The sequence below is a fragment of the Crinia signifera genome, chromosome 3, assembly GCF_055691185.1.
Source record: "Crinia signifera chromosome 3, ASM5569118v1, whole genome shotgun sequence".
Classification (NCBI taxonomy): Eukaryota; Metazoa; Chordata; class Amphibia; order Anura; family Myobatrachidae; genus Crinia; species Crinia signifera.
The window spans coordinates 48,743,361-48,758,811 of NC_139219.1; the positions used below are offsets into that span (position 1 = coordinate 48,743,361).

The window sequence follows — 15,451 nt, forward strand, 5'->3', positions numbered from 1 at the left end:
GGTTGTGTGTGTCACACCTCGCCGTAGCACCCAACCCAGCCATGGCTACTCACCTCGCTGGGCACTTCTGTCTTTGTGCCGCGGTGGTGCGGGTCCGAGTGGGTCCAGGGGGAAGGCTGGCGTGGGGGCTCCCAGGTCGGTGACAAGTCTGGTGGCATGTCAGGCGCCGGCTCCCGGGACCGGATGCCGCCATCTTGGCCAGGTCACATGAACGGCAGGCGAGAGGGTGCTTTATCCCTTTTCTGGGAGGGAGGCTGGCCTTACTTAGCTGGGCAGGGCATAAATTCCAGCAAGCTGTGAGCCTCAGTGCTTGTACAACTCTGCAGCTGTCATCAGCAAAGCTCTGCAGCAGCCTCCAGTGTTTCTGCGTGGTACTACGGTCTCAGCTCTGTCTCTGACATCCAGCTTCTCCTATTCCTGATCCGTTCCGTTCCCATTCCTGTATTCGAGCCCTGCAGCCAGTTATGTTTCAGTTATAATTATCACCCTCCAGAATCCTTCAAGCCAAGTCGGCCATTTCAGTTACAGTTATTTCTCTCCAGAACCCCCTTCAAGCCAAGTTGGCCATTTCAGTTACAATTATCACCCTACAGAACCATTCAAGCCAAGTTGGCCATTTCAGTTACAGTTATTGCTCTCCAGAACCCTTCAAGCCGAGTAGGCCACTTGAGTTACAGTTACTAGTCCTGGAACCTTTATATCCTGGTCCGCTATCTCACGTCTAGCCGGTCTACCTACTGACCATCTGTCCCTGGGCACAAGTGAGTTCTCCGAAAGAGGGGCCGCGACATGCTATCCAGATGCAGCGAAACCCAAACTCCCTTGCTGGGGTCCCTGGAGAAGACCGCTGGCAGTTAGACTCCGCGCCCTCACTCCGGAGCCTCCGCCAAAACTCACAGCCTGGGATTTATGCAAAAGTCATATATCCAACCTGCTAAGTTCCAAGGGCTCCTAGTACAGCCCACACCTGGACATGCACCTGAGGTGGGTCCTCAACCCTCACTGGTCGTGACAGTGTGCTTGATGGAAATGACTAGTTTCTCCAATATGCTGGAGCAGACCATGTTTACAGTTAACTTAACAGGTGCAGCTAAATGCATACTACAATATCCCAATAGCATGTAAATACTTACAAGTGTCATAGATCCAGGGGAGGGTCAGTCCACACCCTAAGCACAGCATTCCCCCCCACACAGAGAGAGAGAGAGCGAGAGGGAGACACTCAGGCCCCCCTTCCCAGCATTTTCTTCAGTCTTCACCCATTGGGCAGCAGCCTTTAAGCTCTCTTGCTTGGTTGCTGCCTACCCTGGGACTTCCATGGCATCTACTTTCTCTTCACCTGATGGGTGGCGACCTTTAAGCTTCTTTGCACGGCTGCCACCCATCCAATACTTCCACATCTTCTTAGGTATTCACCTGGTGGCCGGCAGCCTTTGAGCTATTTTGCATGGCCACTGCTGATACAGGACTTCAACAACGTCTTCTTAGGAATTCACTCAGTAGGCTGAAGCCTATAAACTCTTTTGCATGACTACCTTTTTCCTCAGCACTTCCATGGCATCTTCTTGCCCTTTACATGTTGGGCAGCAGCATTGAAGAACTTTTGCACAGCTGCTCCCCATCCAGTACTTCCACCGTGTATTTTTAGGTCATCACCCAGTGGGCAGTGACTTTTAAGCTCTTTTGCATTGCCACCACCTCCCCAGCACTTCAACTGTATGTTCTTGCTCTTTACCCGGTGGGTGGTGGCCTTTAAGCTCTTTTGTATGAATGCTGCCCATCCAGGCCTTCCATGGCATAAAGGCCACTGTTCACTATGCCACCTGTAGGCCGGTGCCTCACAGGCCTAGTGGGAAATCTGGCCCTGCCTAGATCAATGATGAAATGACTTGGATTGGAAGCATTGCTATGGTAATTCTTCTCTCACTGTCCTTAGAACACTGCAAATTATATGTCCCAGACCACTGTATACTGTAGAGCAGGGGTGGCCGGACTTTTGTAGCCTGGGATCTACTTTTTGAACTCTTACTTACCGGTGATCTACCGGCATCAATATGTTGGGAAATCTTGCAAATTTAGGTATTATCGTTTGGTTCACAGGATGGCACTCTGTATTAAGATGGTGTATCCGGTGCCAGGAACATACAAAGTAGAATAAAGAAAGCCCTTACCCCCCTTGTTTGCAGAAGGATAGGAACGGACACTCGAATGGTAGATGAAGAAAATAAGAGTTTATTGTACAAACATAATTGCACAAACAGACAGCTGTAGTTTTCATCAGAGGTGAAATCAAATTTAGGTATGAGATGACTTGCACTGCATGGCATCAGCAAGCTTTGAATACTCAGGGCAGTAGGTACTCGTTCCTAATCGTAAGCAGGCGTCAAGGTGGTCATCAGTTAGACTTGATCTGTATTTGGATTTGATTATTTTCATATGCGAGAATGCAGACTCACAAAGATATGTGGAGCCAAAAAGTGCTGTTATGTACATGGCACTTTTTCTTAGGTTTGGATATTTTTCTTCAGCAAGAAGCTTCCAAAAATTTCCTTCAGAAGACCGGGCTTTGATAAAAATATCATTTTGCAAAGTCATTATTTCATCTGCAACTGAAGAGGTGTCCATATGAAAAAGAGAGGACATTTGGGATGCAATATCATCAATATCCTTGTCTGTACCAAAGGGAAAAGACAAAAATGTTGCTAGCGGTTCAAGAAATCTGAAGTCCTTGAAACGTCTTTCAAAGTCTGATTGGAGGTTTTCAATCTGTTCCATATATCTGGAAATGGCAAGTTGCGAATGTTCTTTTTTTTGAGCATCTAGCTCAGAGAGAAGATTTGGTACTTGTTTCCTAGCACGGCCACAACGATTTAGATCGTTGTGGTCGTAAGATAAAAAATCGGATCGATCGCATCGCATGCGATTTGGTCGCATACGATGCGACCGATCCGACCGACCGATTTTTCACCCGATTTTTTTTTTTCCCCAGATTTGTTTCAATTGCCCCCCCAAATGTTACTAAGTGGGCTAGACCCCACGATAGACGTCAACCCGAAGCGTGGCGAGCGCAGCGAGCCCGCGAGGGGCGGCGGTGCGCGTCCTCCGACCTTTTCATTCCCCTACTATCCACTAGGGCGTGGAGTGAGAATAGAATAGTGTGGCGAGCGCAGCGAGCCACCGAGCCCGAAGCGTGGCGAGCGCAGCGAGCCCCGCGAGGGGACGCGTCTAACTTCACAGGTATACGCGTCCCCTCGCGGGGCTCGCTGCGCTCGCCACGCTTCGGGCTCGGTGGCTCGCTGCGCTCGCCACACTATTCTATTCTCACTCCACGCCCTAGTGGATAGTAGGGGAATGAAAAGGTCGGAGGACGCGCACCGCCGCCCCTCGCGGGCTCGCTGCGCTCGCCACGCTTCGGGTTGACGTCTATCGTGGGGTCATGGCGGGCACATAAAAAATGTGAAATGGGTCATATTGGGCCATTTCACCTTTTTTATCATTTTACCCTATGTGAGATGGACTTAATCAAGTCCATCTCATCTTGTGCCATTATAATGGCACAAGACCGACGCGATCCTCCCGATTTCAATGTTAAAAGTTTTTTTAACATTGAAGTCTATGGAAAAATCGGGTCAATCGGTCGGTCGCATCGCGGCCGATTTTAATTGGTCGCGACCGACCGATTGACCCGATTTCTGTCAATCAAAGTGAAAAAATTGTAAAAAATCGGCCACATCGTGAGGATCGTGTCCCTTAATTAAGAGCCACGATCACTCACGATTGTGGCCGTTCTAGGAAACAAGTACCGAAGATTTTTAAAGTCACGCAGGTTGTACTGCTGGAGACGCACACACAGCATTTTCAGTTTCTGCTTAAAGAAGTTAATAGACCCAATCATTTCAACAACATTTTTGTCTTTACCTTGAAGCTGTATATTCAGTTCATTTAACAGGGCTGTGATGTCTGTTAAAAAAGCTAAATCTAGCAGCCACTGTTCGTCATCCAACTGCCTGTATTCCACATCTATGGACTCTAAAAAATCTTTGATTTCGGGTAGTAGTTCTCTAAATCTTTGCAGAAATGCACCTCTACTTAGCCATCGGACATCAGTGTGCAATAAAAGATCATTATGTGGTGCTTCATTATCTTCAAGTTGTGATCGGAAGAGACGCCTCTGAAGACTTCGTGCTCTAATTGAATTTACAATTTTGAGTGCTATATCCATGACATCAGCCATATTTAGCATTTTACCACACAAAGCTTGCTGATGAATTATGCAATGATAATTCAGGAAGTCAGGAAATGTTTCATCATGTTTGCACAGGGCAATGAACCCATTGGTCCTTCCGGTCATAGACGGTGCTCCATCAGTGGTTATGGAAACAAGTTTGTATATTGGTAGTTGTGTGTCCTTTATGTATTCCTTGAAGGCCTGAAAAATGTCTTCCCCTCTAGTTTTTCCCTTTAGTGGCAGGATTTTTAGCATCTCCTCTTTAGCAGACATATCTTCAAAAACCATTCTAGAGAATATGCAAAGTTGTGATGTGTCTGTCAGGTCTGTTGACTCGTCAAATTGCAGAGAAAAGAAGACACACTCTTTTTGGTCTTTTTGCAGCTGCTCCACTAAATTGTCAGCCATAACTTCACAGCGACGCATGACAGAATTTCTGGAAAGCTGGATATCCTGAATAGAAGACATAATCTCCGATTTGTTTTTAAAATCTTGGAATAATACATCTGCTGCCTCTAAAAAAGCCTCTTTCACTATTTCTCCATCTTGAAAATGTTTTTTTTTCTTTGCAAGTATGTGGCTGACACGCAATGATGCAATAGTAGCTGCCTTTGATTTAGCACTCGGTCTTGTAAAAACTGACTGCTGAGTGCCAAGGTGCAGTTTTAGCTGGTGAACTTTCTTCTTCCGCAATTCACTTTTAGGAGGATAATCGGTGTCAAACTTATTGTGCATGGTTTTAAAATGCCATTCCAGATTCCCTCTTTTTGCAATTGCAACTTTAGAATGGCAGATCAGACATACACATTTTGAGTTTGACATTGTGAAAAAAAAGTCATTCTCCCATTCAGAGTGGAAATAGTATGTTTTTGGCTTCTTGGCATTTTGTGCAGTACTCATGGTGATAGCAGGCTCCTAGGAAACAAAAACATCATGATAAATATCAGTCCCCATGTCATATTAGCCACCATAGCAGCACACTCAGTGGATATACTTACCAATAGTTTGCCTGTTCTTCCTTGAAGACTCTCGTGGAGGTGATAAAATGCTCCTGCACTGTGACCGCTCAGACTTGTAGACAATGGCTTGCCTTGCTCAACCCTGCACCTCAAAGACTCTGTGACCTAAGTGACAACACATTTGGGCACCCCTGAAATTATACTGCACACATTTGGGGTACCAATGGAATTATACCGCATACATTTGGGCACCCTTGGAATTATACCGCACACATTTGGGCACCCCTGGCTGATATGGGAGACATGAGAGTACCAATGGAATTATACCGCACACATTTGGGCAACCCTTGGAATTATACCGCACACATTTGGGCACCCTTGGAATTATACCGCACACATTTGGGCACCCTTGGTACAGCACACATTTGAGCACCCTTGGTACAGCACACATTTGGGCACCCTTGGTACAGCACACATTTGGGCACCCTTGGAATTATACCGCACACATTTGGGCACCCTTGGTACAGCACACATTTGGGCACCCTTGGTACAGCACACATTTGGGCACCCTTGGTACAGCACACATTTGGGCACCCTTGGAATTATACCGCACACATTTGGGCACCCTTGGTACAGCACACATTGGGCACCCCTGGCTGATAGGGGACACAAGGGGGTACAAATGGAATTATACCGCACACATTTGGGCACCCTTGGCTGATATGTGACACAAGGGGGTACAAATGGAATTATACCGCACACATTTGGGCACCCCTGGCTGATATGTGACACAAGGGGGTACCAAAGGAATTATACAGCACACATTGGGCACCCCTGGCTGATAGGGGACACAAATGGAATTATACAGCACACATTGGGCACCCCTGGCTGATAGGGGACACAAATGGAATTATACAGCACACATTGGGCACCCCTGGCTGATAGGGGACACAAATGGAATTATACAGCACACATTGGGCACCCCCGGCTGATATGTGACACAAGGGGGTACCAAAGGAATTATACAGCACACATTGGGCACCCCTGGCTGATAGGGGACACAAATGGAATTATACAGCACACATTGGGCACCCCTGGCTGATAGGGGACACAAGGGGGTACAAATGGAATTATACCGCACACATTGGGCACCCCTGGCTGATATGTGACACAAGGGGGTACCAAAGGAATTATACAGCACACATTGGGCACCCCTGGCTGATAGGGGACACAAATGGAATTATACAGCACACATTGGGCACCCCTGGCTGATAGGGGACACAAATGGAATTATACAGCACACATTGGGCACCCCCGGCTGATATGTGACACAAAGGGGGTACCAAAGGAATTATACAGCACACATTGGGCACCCCTGGCTGATAGGGGACACAAGGGGGTACAAATGGAATTATACCGCACACATTGGGCACCCCTGGCTGATAGGGGACACATGGGGGCCACCTCCCTCCATGTAACAACCACCATAAATGAATAAGGCACCTTACAGAAAATGCTTGCCTTGTTTGGGATACCCCAGATTTTAGAACCCTCCCCCCCCCCCTCATTAACACGAAACCACATCCAATTTGCTGGGTTTGCATTTCAGTTGTTTATTCACATTTTCTAACACCCTTATGTTTGTGGCACAAACATAAGGGTGTTAGACAATGTGAATAAATAACTGAGAACTGTTTTCAAAGCAATCACCTATCCAGCAGCCCCTGCAAGTGGTGACACACGATGTTCACCTCTCCATAACGCACGCACCCCCCCTCCCCTCCCCTACAGCACAGGTCCGGGCTTAATTATCAGGAGCAGATTGCACAGGCGCTTACCTTGTTTGGGATGCCTAGTACCTTGCTGGACGCTGGAGACGCTCTGCCCGCTCAGCCCGCTCTTCCCGCTCTGCAGTCTTCAAACTCTGCAGCTCCCGCCTTCTTCAGCGTTCCCAGTCCTACACTGAGCCGATGCGCCGGTGCGCGGTGACGTCATCCGTGCACCCGCGCAGTGCACCACTGGGAACGCTGAAGCCCTGAGAGGCTTCAGCCAGCACACGGGCAGCGGGCAGCAGCAAACTATTTTAACGGGGACTGGGCACAATACCGATCGCGATCTACCGGCGGAAGGCCGGCGATCGACTGGTAGATCGCGATCGACCTTCTGGCCACCACTGCTGTAGAGGAATCTAGCTAAGCTTAGCTTGTGGAACTTAATTTGCCTCTAGTTCTAATCAGTTCACAGGAGTACAGAGGGAAGTGAACCCAAGCAATGGTTCCTACCAAAATTAAATAGTGTTTGATAAGCATTGCATCTTTACTTCTGGAACCAAAGATTAAATCTTGCCTCCTCAAGATGATGCCTTGAGCAAACCAATGTATTACTATTGCACAACTACAGTATATGCAGCATGGAAGTTTACCTTTGGCAATGGGACTTTTATGTTGGAGCCTATATGGTACAATGACATGAAGGAGGAAGAGGTTCCCAGGGGAAGGACTTTTTTTTAAAGTACTTATTTACGTAGGGTGCAGATGCAGACATGCAGTCATACTGTATGCTTGAGCTATACATGGTAAATGGACTTTAATCATAAAGAAAGTACGCAGTTTAGTATCTGATATTTCTGAACTTTTCAAACATATGGTAAAGTTTTTACTCCTAATTGTTGGCATCTTTATTCAATCAAAAAGAACAAAGAACTATTTTTAGCATCCTGAATAACTGGACGTTCTAAATGTAGTTTGATCATTTCCTAAACAGACTAGGATAATGTCATTTTTATCTCAGCTTAACTCAGCAACAGGCAATGTTTCTTTGTTGCATTAAGCCATGTAATTTTTTTATTCTACTTAAGACCGTAAGATTTACTTTCAGTTCTCTACATATATTATCCATTTACAGAACTACGTGATGGTATCAGCTGGCTTCTACAGGGTATAGCTTTTGTATAAAGGGATAGTCTGTATGTCTTGAACAGATCTAATTATCCATTTTTCATTAGAATGTTTCATCTGCTTAGACAGATTTAGCAAGTCTTCAAAGAGTCCTAATCCTGGTGGCAGTCATATTTTAACAGAACCCATTTGTGCAGGTCAAGCTGATGAAGACAGGATTCTATCTTCAGGCACAACGGAGTGCAAGTGTAATCATTTGATCAATTACTACCATCTTGTCTGAAGCATTAAACCAAGCATTTACAAGTTCCCCTTGGGCAATCAAATTTATCTTGGTTGATTTAGTATATTTTCTTCTTTTCTTGTCAATTAATTTGGTTTGCAGCGCGTTATCCACATTTAAAACACATAGTAGCCTAGATTTACCTATTTTACTGACAGTTGGACATTTTAGAACCTCTATGGCTGTAGCCCACAACCACATTTACGCAATCCTGTCTATTTAGCTGATTTAGATGAAGATTCAGAATGTCAGTTAAATAAATGTAATAACATATGAATCATGGCAATTACGAAAAAAAGAGAATGGATTTGGCAGTGGTTTGTATGAGTTGGATTTTCTCCAGTTTGGACACCACATGAGTTTCCAAATTGAATTGATTGCCCCACAAATTTCTCTTCTGTCCTGTTTGAGACCAGATACATTTTTATCATTTGATTTGTGTTAGATTTACTAAGAATACATTTTTATTTTATATGCCCTGTAAAGGAAGAATGGGTAAAATCAAACAAATTACATGGTTACTTGATTCTTTAAAACACCTGTTTTAAATTTACTGTACACATATGTCTGTGGTTTCAATTGTGCCAAATGGTCCCTTACGGTGCACCTGCTCCCATGTTGTCGCTCCTACGGTGATTCTCTCATTTGCTCAACATGTGTATCTTATTCACACAAATAAAACCAATGTGAAAGGATAAAACTGCTTTGCAGATCGTACTGATCAATTGACATGCGATGTTGGTACATCTGTGCTTGCAAATGAGTCCTCATCTGTGTATGAAGATCTGCAATGCAGCTACACCAAGGGCCTAATTCAGACTTGTTTGCTAGGCTGCATATACTAGGCTGAGTATATTTGCAGCCTAGCGAACAGGTAAGCGCCACCCACCGCCCTGCTAAACGCCCCTTCCCACCTCATCGCTCGAATCTCCTCGATTCCAGCTGCCTAGATGAAAAACCATTTGATGTTCGCTGACCATTAAATTATTGTATAAAAGTATGTCTATACTTACTTTTATCCTTGACGGAAATGGCCAAAAAAGGGAGAAGGCACTGACATCAGCCACCAGCTCCATGCAAGCAATGACCTGGCTGTGTTCCCCTGCTGCCACCGCTTGCCCACCCCGGATCTCCCTGTCCAGATCAAATCGCTTGGCGAGTGTGAAACTGAATCGGCCCCCAAGTTCCATTGTGCTTCATCTGTGACTTTATGTGGTTAAAGTTGCATACAAGTCTGTAGTTCACTTTGAGTGGTGTTTTGCTACATATTTGCAATGCAAATAACTTGCAAAATGTATGTCTCTTGTGCTGTATGGTGCATTGAGTCTAGGTGTATGAGGACACAGCTGTATTAGTGTAATTACAGATATTTAATACAGAATTTTCCTAGAAGTAATTTTATGTCCCACTGTAAATACAACCTGTGTACAAATTAGTTTTCTGAGTTCTATTTTTGGCCCATGTGATGTTAGAAATAAATCTAGGGCTTGTAGAGGGTAAAAAAAATAAATGTGGCGATTGAGCCTTTTTTGGGGGCAGATTTCAGATTACATACAATTGTGTATGACAACCATGCATTTTGTCTTATTCAAACTACTTGAATATGGTGTTCATTTTGGGGGCTGAGATGAGGACCAGTGTTGGACTGGCCCACAAAGGAACAGGGGAAACCCGCGGTGGGCTCTACTGCCTGTAGGCCCATCTTTTATTCTAGGGACCAGTTTCTACACTCTATCCTAGCGCACTGAATAATACATTATACATATGTTAGATTATACTGCACGGGAGTAAGGTGCACTTTTCTACAGTGCATTCTTGTTATTATTAATGTGGTACATTATCATGCATGCAAGAGCAGTGTTTACTACACTGTAGATATTAGAGCGCGGGTGGCGGGACTCAAAGGACTTTGTTAATAAAGTAACATAGCACAACACCTTATCACAACAACGTTTTGGTCTTTACTGACCTTCCACCTGACAATGGTCAATAAAGACCGAAACGTTGTTGTGATAAGCCGTTGTGTATGTTACTTTATTAACAAAGTCCTTTGAGTGCCGCCACCCCGCTACGAGATATATATATATATATATATATATATATATATATATATATATATATATTTTAAATGACTGGAAAAATTGTCACAGTTCTGCATACATTTTTTATCACTTGTTACATGTACTTAGTTTATTATTGGAATCCTGAACATCTTTTTCTATTATTGAAACACATTTGATTCATAGAATTTGAAATTAGAAACAGAGATCTTTGTATTCAAATTTAAAAACAAACAACAGCGATGCTTACAAGAAGAAACATATCCTCAATTATACTATTAAAATGTTTCAGATACAACTCTTATGTATGCTTTGTGCTTCAACCATTGCAAACTGTTTTCTTCTTGAAGACTTGTCACTGGGAGTAGCAGATTGACAGCTAATGAAGTCATCTATGTTGGTGAGGCCAAATTTTCTAACTCAGCTACTGAGGTCATAGTGTATTAATAAACCACCAAGCTTGTTTCCCCTTACTGATGATGCTTTTTCTATGCAAACAGACAGATGTTTTTTGAAGAAAGAAAAACATGCACAGTTCCAAACAGCAACTGTGCCCCAAACACGTTTTTGTCTGTTTTCTCTGGCTAGACCTTCGGGCAATATCTATCTCAGTGCTAGCTGATTTATAGATAAAATGCTGTGTCTGCTTTCTCTATTGGTGACACTATGTCAAAGTCAAAAATACTTTAACTAGACATTTAGATGCCTTTATTATTAACGTTGTAGCTGATATTATTTTCCTATTTCCATAGTGAAGCTTGCAAATATTTGGAATTCACACTAGATCTTGTAAGTCTCATTTACAATCCTGCAAAAGCGTAATGTGATGTCACCATTGTTGTGCAAATCTACATATACAGTATACGTGTACAGTAAGTGCATAGATTTGCTGGGCAACAGGAATGAACCATGTCTACTAGGTGTGGGAGGGCTTGTATGAATCAGGAGTGCATTTTGCTGAGTGGGGTTTGAGCGCATTAGATAAACTCACCATCGGGTATCTTTATGTTTAACACTTTAAAATACCTTAACACTGTAAACTACTTAACACTAATGAAGAAAGACATGGACAACAGTGCTGGGGTTTCAAATATGTACTGTCAAATTGATTAATTGAAAAGCTTGACTATTTTAATTAAGATTATGAATGGTGGCGGCACTAAAGAATGGTCAAGGGTAACATAAACAATGCACGCATACCAAACCCACGAGAATGGTGGAGGGGATCTCACTTTAGGCATTTAAGGTAAGCTAATGCATTGTTACCTTGTTCTCTCACCTTGACAAAGGGGCATGTGAAGTCCCGAAACGTTGGTCCTTGGGGACATGATTGTTTGATTTCTTTTTGTACGAATAAATTGCTTTTGAAAAAAAGACTCCAGAGTGCCACTGTTTATCCTGGATATATTGATTTGACAACTGAAGGCACCAGAGCAGCTGACCCATAGAGAGAGGAGTGCCGGAACATGACTCATATATATATATATAAAAAACAGTCGTATCCCACTGTGCATAAAATAATTTGGCTAAGGATACTTTCTTGGAGATCTCACAAAAAGATAGGTCACTATGCTAGTATCTCAGTTTTCCATAAGCCTTGAATGTTGACTTTTGTGGTCTTTGTGTGCACATGTGGAGTGCATAAATGATGTTGCAATGCTGTTAGGTAGTTGTTACTAAAGAGCAGCAAATGTGCCAATGTATTGGTTTTATATCTCAAAAGATTGAAATAAAGGTCCTCTTTCCCCTCCCAAAGGTAGATAAAACTCCCACCAAGACATTTTTCGTGGAATTTCAAGTCCCAGACACTCTAGCTGTCCACGGTACGTTTAAATTTTTTAAAAAACTCTAAAAGGTATCCACATTCTCTAAATTTTTCAACCATGTTTGTGAGGGTCTCCTCCAACTCTCCGGGGTCGCTGACAATGCAGTGAACTCTAAGCATTTGGGAGAATGGTAGGCCAGCCTTCAACCTATTTGGTGATTTGTTAAAATCTAAACGAAAGGCTCTAGCCCTGACGAGGGATCAGGCCTTAACCCCCACCAACCATAACCAGAAGGTGGACAAATTTATATGGGTTAATGCATACCATCCTAAAAGTAGGTTTATTAGCAGAATGGCCAAATCACATTGGCCGATTATTCATACTGATTCTGCCTTACGGTCCTTGCACAATTCCAACCTCATGTGTGCATACACAAGGGGAAAGAATTTGAAGGACTACTTGATTAAAAATTATGTGGTTGAGGTACCATCTCAAATATCATCTACCTTTTTGGGGACCCCTAAGCCCGGATGTTTCAAGTGCAGTGGCTGCACTACATGCAGCTTTATGACCCCGGGTGATACATTCTGTCATCCGTTTTTGGGGAAACCGTTTAAAATTAGACAACGGGTAACTTGTACATCAAATTATGTTGTGTATTTGATCAGTTGTCCCTGTGGCCAACATTATGTCGGCAAAACCATCCACACATTCAAACAAAGGGCAGCAGCCCACAGGTCTGCCATTAAACAGGCTCTGACGTCAGGCAGCAGTGATCAGCCTGTGGCAAGGCACTTTGCCACAGCCCGCCACTCATTATCTTCTTTGAGGTACAGAATCATTGAACAGATCCCGCAACCTAAACGTGGTGGTGACAGAGGGCTAACTTTATGTAGAGCTGAGAGCCGGTGGATTTACCGGCTCGAGACCCTGTCCCCTAAAGGGTTAAATGAACATGCCGGTTTTTCACATTTTTTGTAGTGCTTACAGGCAGTTACTGGTTGATGAATACGATTCATTATAGTACCTTAGGTGGATGTGTTTGACTAAAAGTATATGTTGTATCATGTAGTGTCTCTCTCTAGACTGTGACTTTGTGTCATAGTTAGAAATGTTTTGCAGTAGATTGTAACATTTTAGTCCGGAGAGTACATACTTCTTTGGTCTCAATATACGTGACATGCGCCTGTTTTACCATTTTTATGCACTTTATATTGTCTTAGTATTTGTCACATATTTATATATGCACATGTGATAACTGGCTCATATTGAGCCCTTACATATATATTGCACCATTGTTTAACACTTTTAGTGTATTGTATGGGCAGATCCTGGGTGCCCTTGGCGGCTTCACCGGGTGACGTCATGATGCGGTGCCGGTGGGTGGGCGTGGGCTCCACATCAGCATAAAGGTATGTGTTTGTGTTTTACCTGTTGTTATCTTCTGCACCTTGATAAAGAGACCACTCGGTCTCGAAACGTTGGACACTACCAGGTCTCCTGCCTCCTTTATTATTGTTTGAGTGCCGCCGTCCACAGATATCTGCAAATAGCCTGTCTCCTACAGGCATCACTATGCGGTGGGCACCAATCATTGTTACGGTACCAGTGTTGGAGTATATATATATATATATATATATATATATATATATATATATATATATATAAAGTTTTATGATAGATACACCCCACACACACTCACATTTCATCAGCCCTATAAAAAATGTTTTCTTTATATTTCGGCAAGGTTATTTTAAATTATTTTTTTTACAATTTATTACATTAGCTCTCTTTCCATTTTTTCCCTGATTTGGTGTTTTTACATTTTTAAGGTTGTCTGACAAATAATTTTGGATTGCTAGAATTTAAGGTTGTTTGACAAATTCAAGGAACTCATTATATTTATTTACAGTATTATGTTTATAACACTTTATGAAAGAGTACAGTGATTACATTTTATATTAAATGTTGCGGTATTTACTTTTGCCTTTTCTACCAGTCCAAGAGCCACTGGCGCTGCGAATATTTATTCATAACTTATTGAAGGAAATGTAAACAAAGAGGACATATTCGGGCATTCATCCAAACTAACAGAAGAGGTGTTGGTGAATTCTAACAGCATTCTTCTACTGTGCCTGATATTTTGTCATACTCAGCAGTGATACAAATGATCAGGGTGGTGTTACAACCATTGAAATATATCATATCAATGGTGGAGATAATTCTGCAATTTGGATGGCACCCATAGTTTTGCGAAAACCTTTGCAGATGGATCCGCTAAAGGTCTGCAGTGCCAGGTATATTATTATCAAATGTGAAAGGCTGTTTAAAAGATTTGCCACTACATGAATGTTCCATATTACTAACAACAGATAATGGACATACCGGCTCCTGGTGTGATTAAAGTTTGTAAACAACATTAAAATCATACAAGTATGTTGATATACAGTATAGGGTGTAACAAGTAGGGATGGCCATCGACCATCGATGATTTGAAATCATCGATGGTTCATGACCGATATCGAATACTTTTGCCATCGATGATGGAGAACCAGATGGTTTCCCTCCATCGATGGAATAGCAAAACTATGGTTTTTTTTTTTTTTTTCAAAGTGCCAGGACATGGAGCATAGCTCCGCCCCCTGACACCCGCGCAGCCCCGCCCCTTGTGTTTTGATTGGCCCACAGGTCAATCAATCAAATACAATGGATGACCATCGATATGTAATAAAATCGATGGTCATCCATTGCACAGCTAAGCACTATCGATGGCCAGTTGCAGAATTGACATCGATGGCAACCATCGATGGCAATGGCAACGATGGCCATCCCTAGTAACAAGTAAATGCATCTTGAGCAGGCCATGGGGCAATACAAGGGTACATTCTACAAATACGTAAAAAAAATACAGTTTATACACATTTCTAGAATAAAGTTCAAAAGGACCAATTAAAAAGCAAACATAAACTGCAACAAATTTGAGGGGCCATTTACTTTAAGGAAAGGCCGCACAGAGAGAAAGGAAAGAAGAAAAGTAAAGAGGCAGGATGCTAGCTGCTGAATGAAAACAAAGAGGAGATGTTGGGGGGGGGGGGGGGGGGGTAGGTCAGGAAGTTTAACCCTTTTAGTGCCAAGGGAATTCATCAAAATAGGTGTGAAAATTTTTATTCATCATAAGGACCTGTAATGTTTACCTTATATAGGAAATATAATCTTGTTCTGCACAACAATATTTATTTGAATTTATATAACAAATGT

At 43.0% G+C, this 15,451-nt stretch overlaps 1 protein-coding gene across 1 annotated transcript; it reads right to left on the minus strand.

Moving 5' to 3' along the window:
• Positions 1-2,295: 2,295 nt before the first annotated feature.
• Positions 2,296-4,963, minus strand: LOC146062864 (general transcription factor II-I repeat domain-containing protein 2A-like). Its single transcript, XM_083174873.1, has 2 exons — positions 3,804-4,963; positions 2,296-2,779 (listed from the first exon to the last, which is right to left on the minus strand). Exons 1-2 carry the CDS (start codon positions 4,961-4,963, stop codon positions 2,296-2,298), a joined length of 1,644 nt encoding a protein of 547 aa, XP_083030999.1.
• Between the last annotated feature and the right edge of the window lie 10,488 nt (positions 4,964-15,451).

What these genes read in the sequence shown, in the direction of transcription:
- LOC146062864 (XM_083174873.1), bottom strand. Translation starts at nt 4,963, where the DNA reads ATGCACAATAAGTTTGACACCGATTATCCTCCTAAAAGTGAATTGCGG. An exon ending in CGTGACTTTAAAAATCTTCG is followed by an intron (nt 2,780 to 3,803) that starts GTACTTGTTTCC and finishes TGCCATTTCCAG; the next exon opens with ATATATGGAACAGATTGAAA.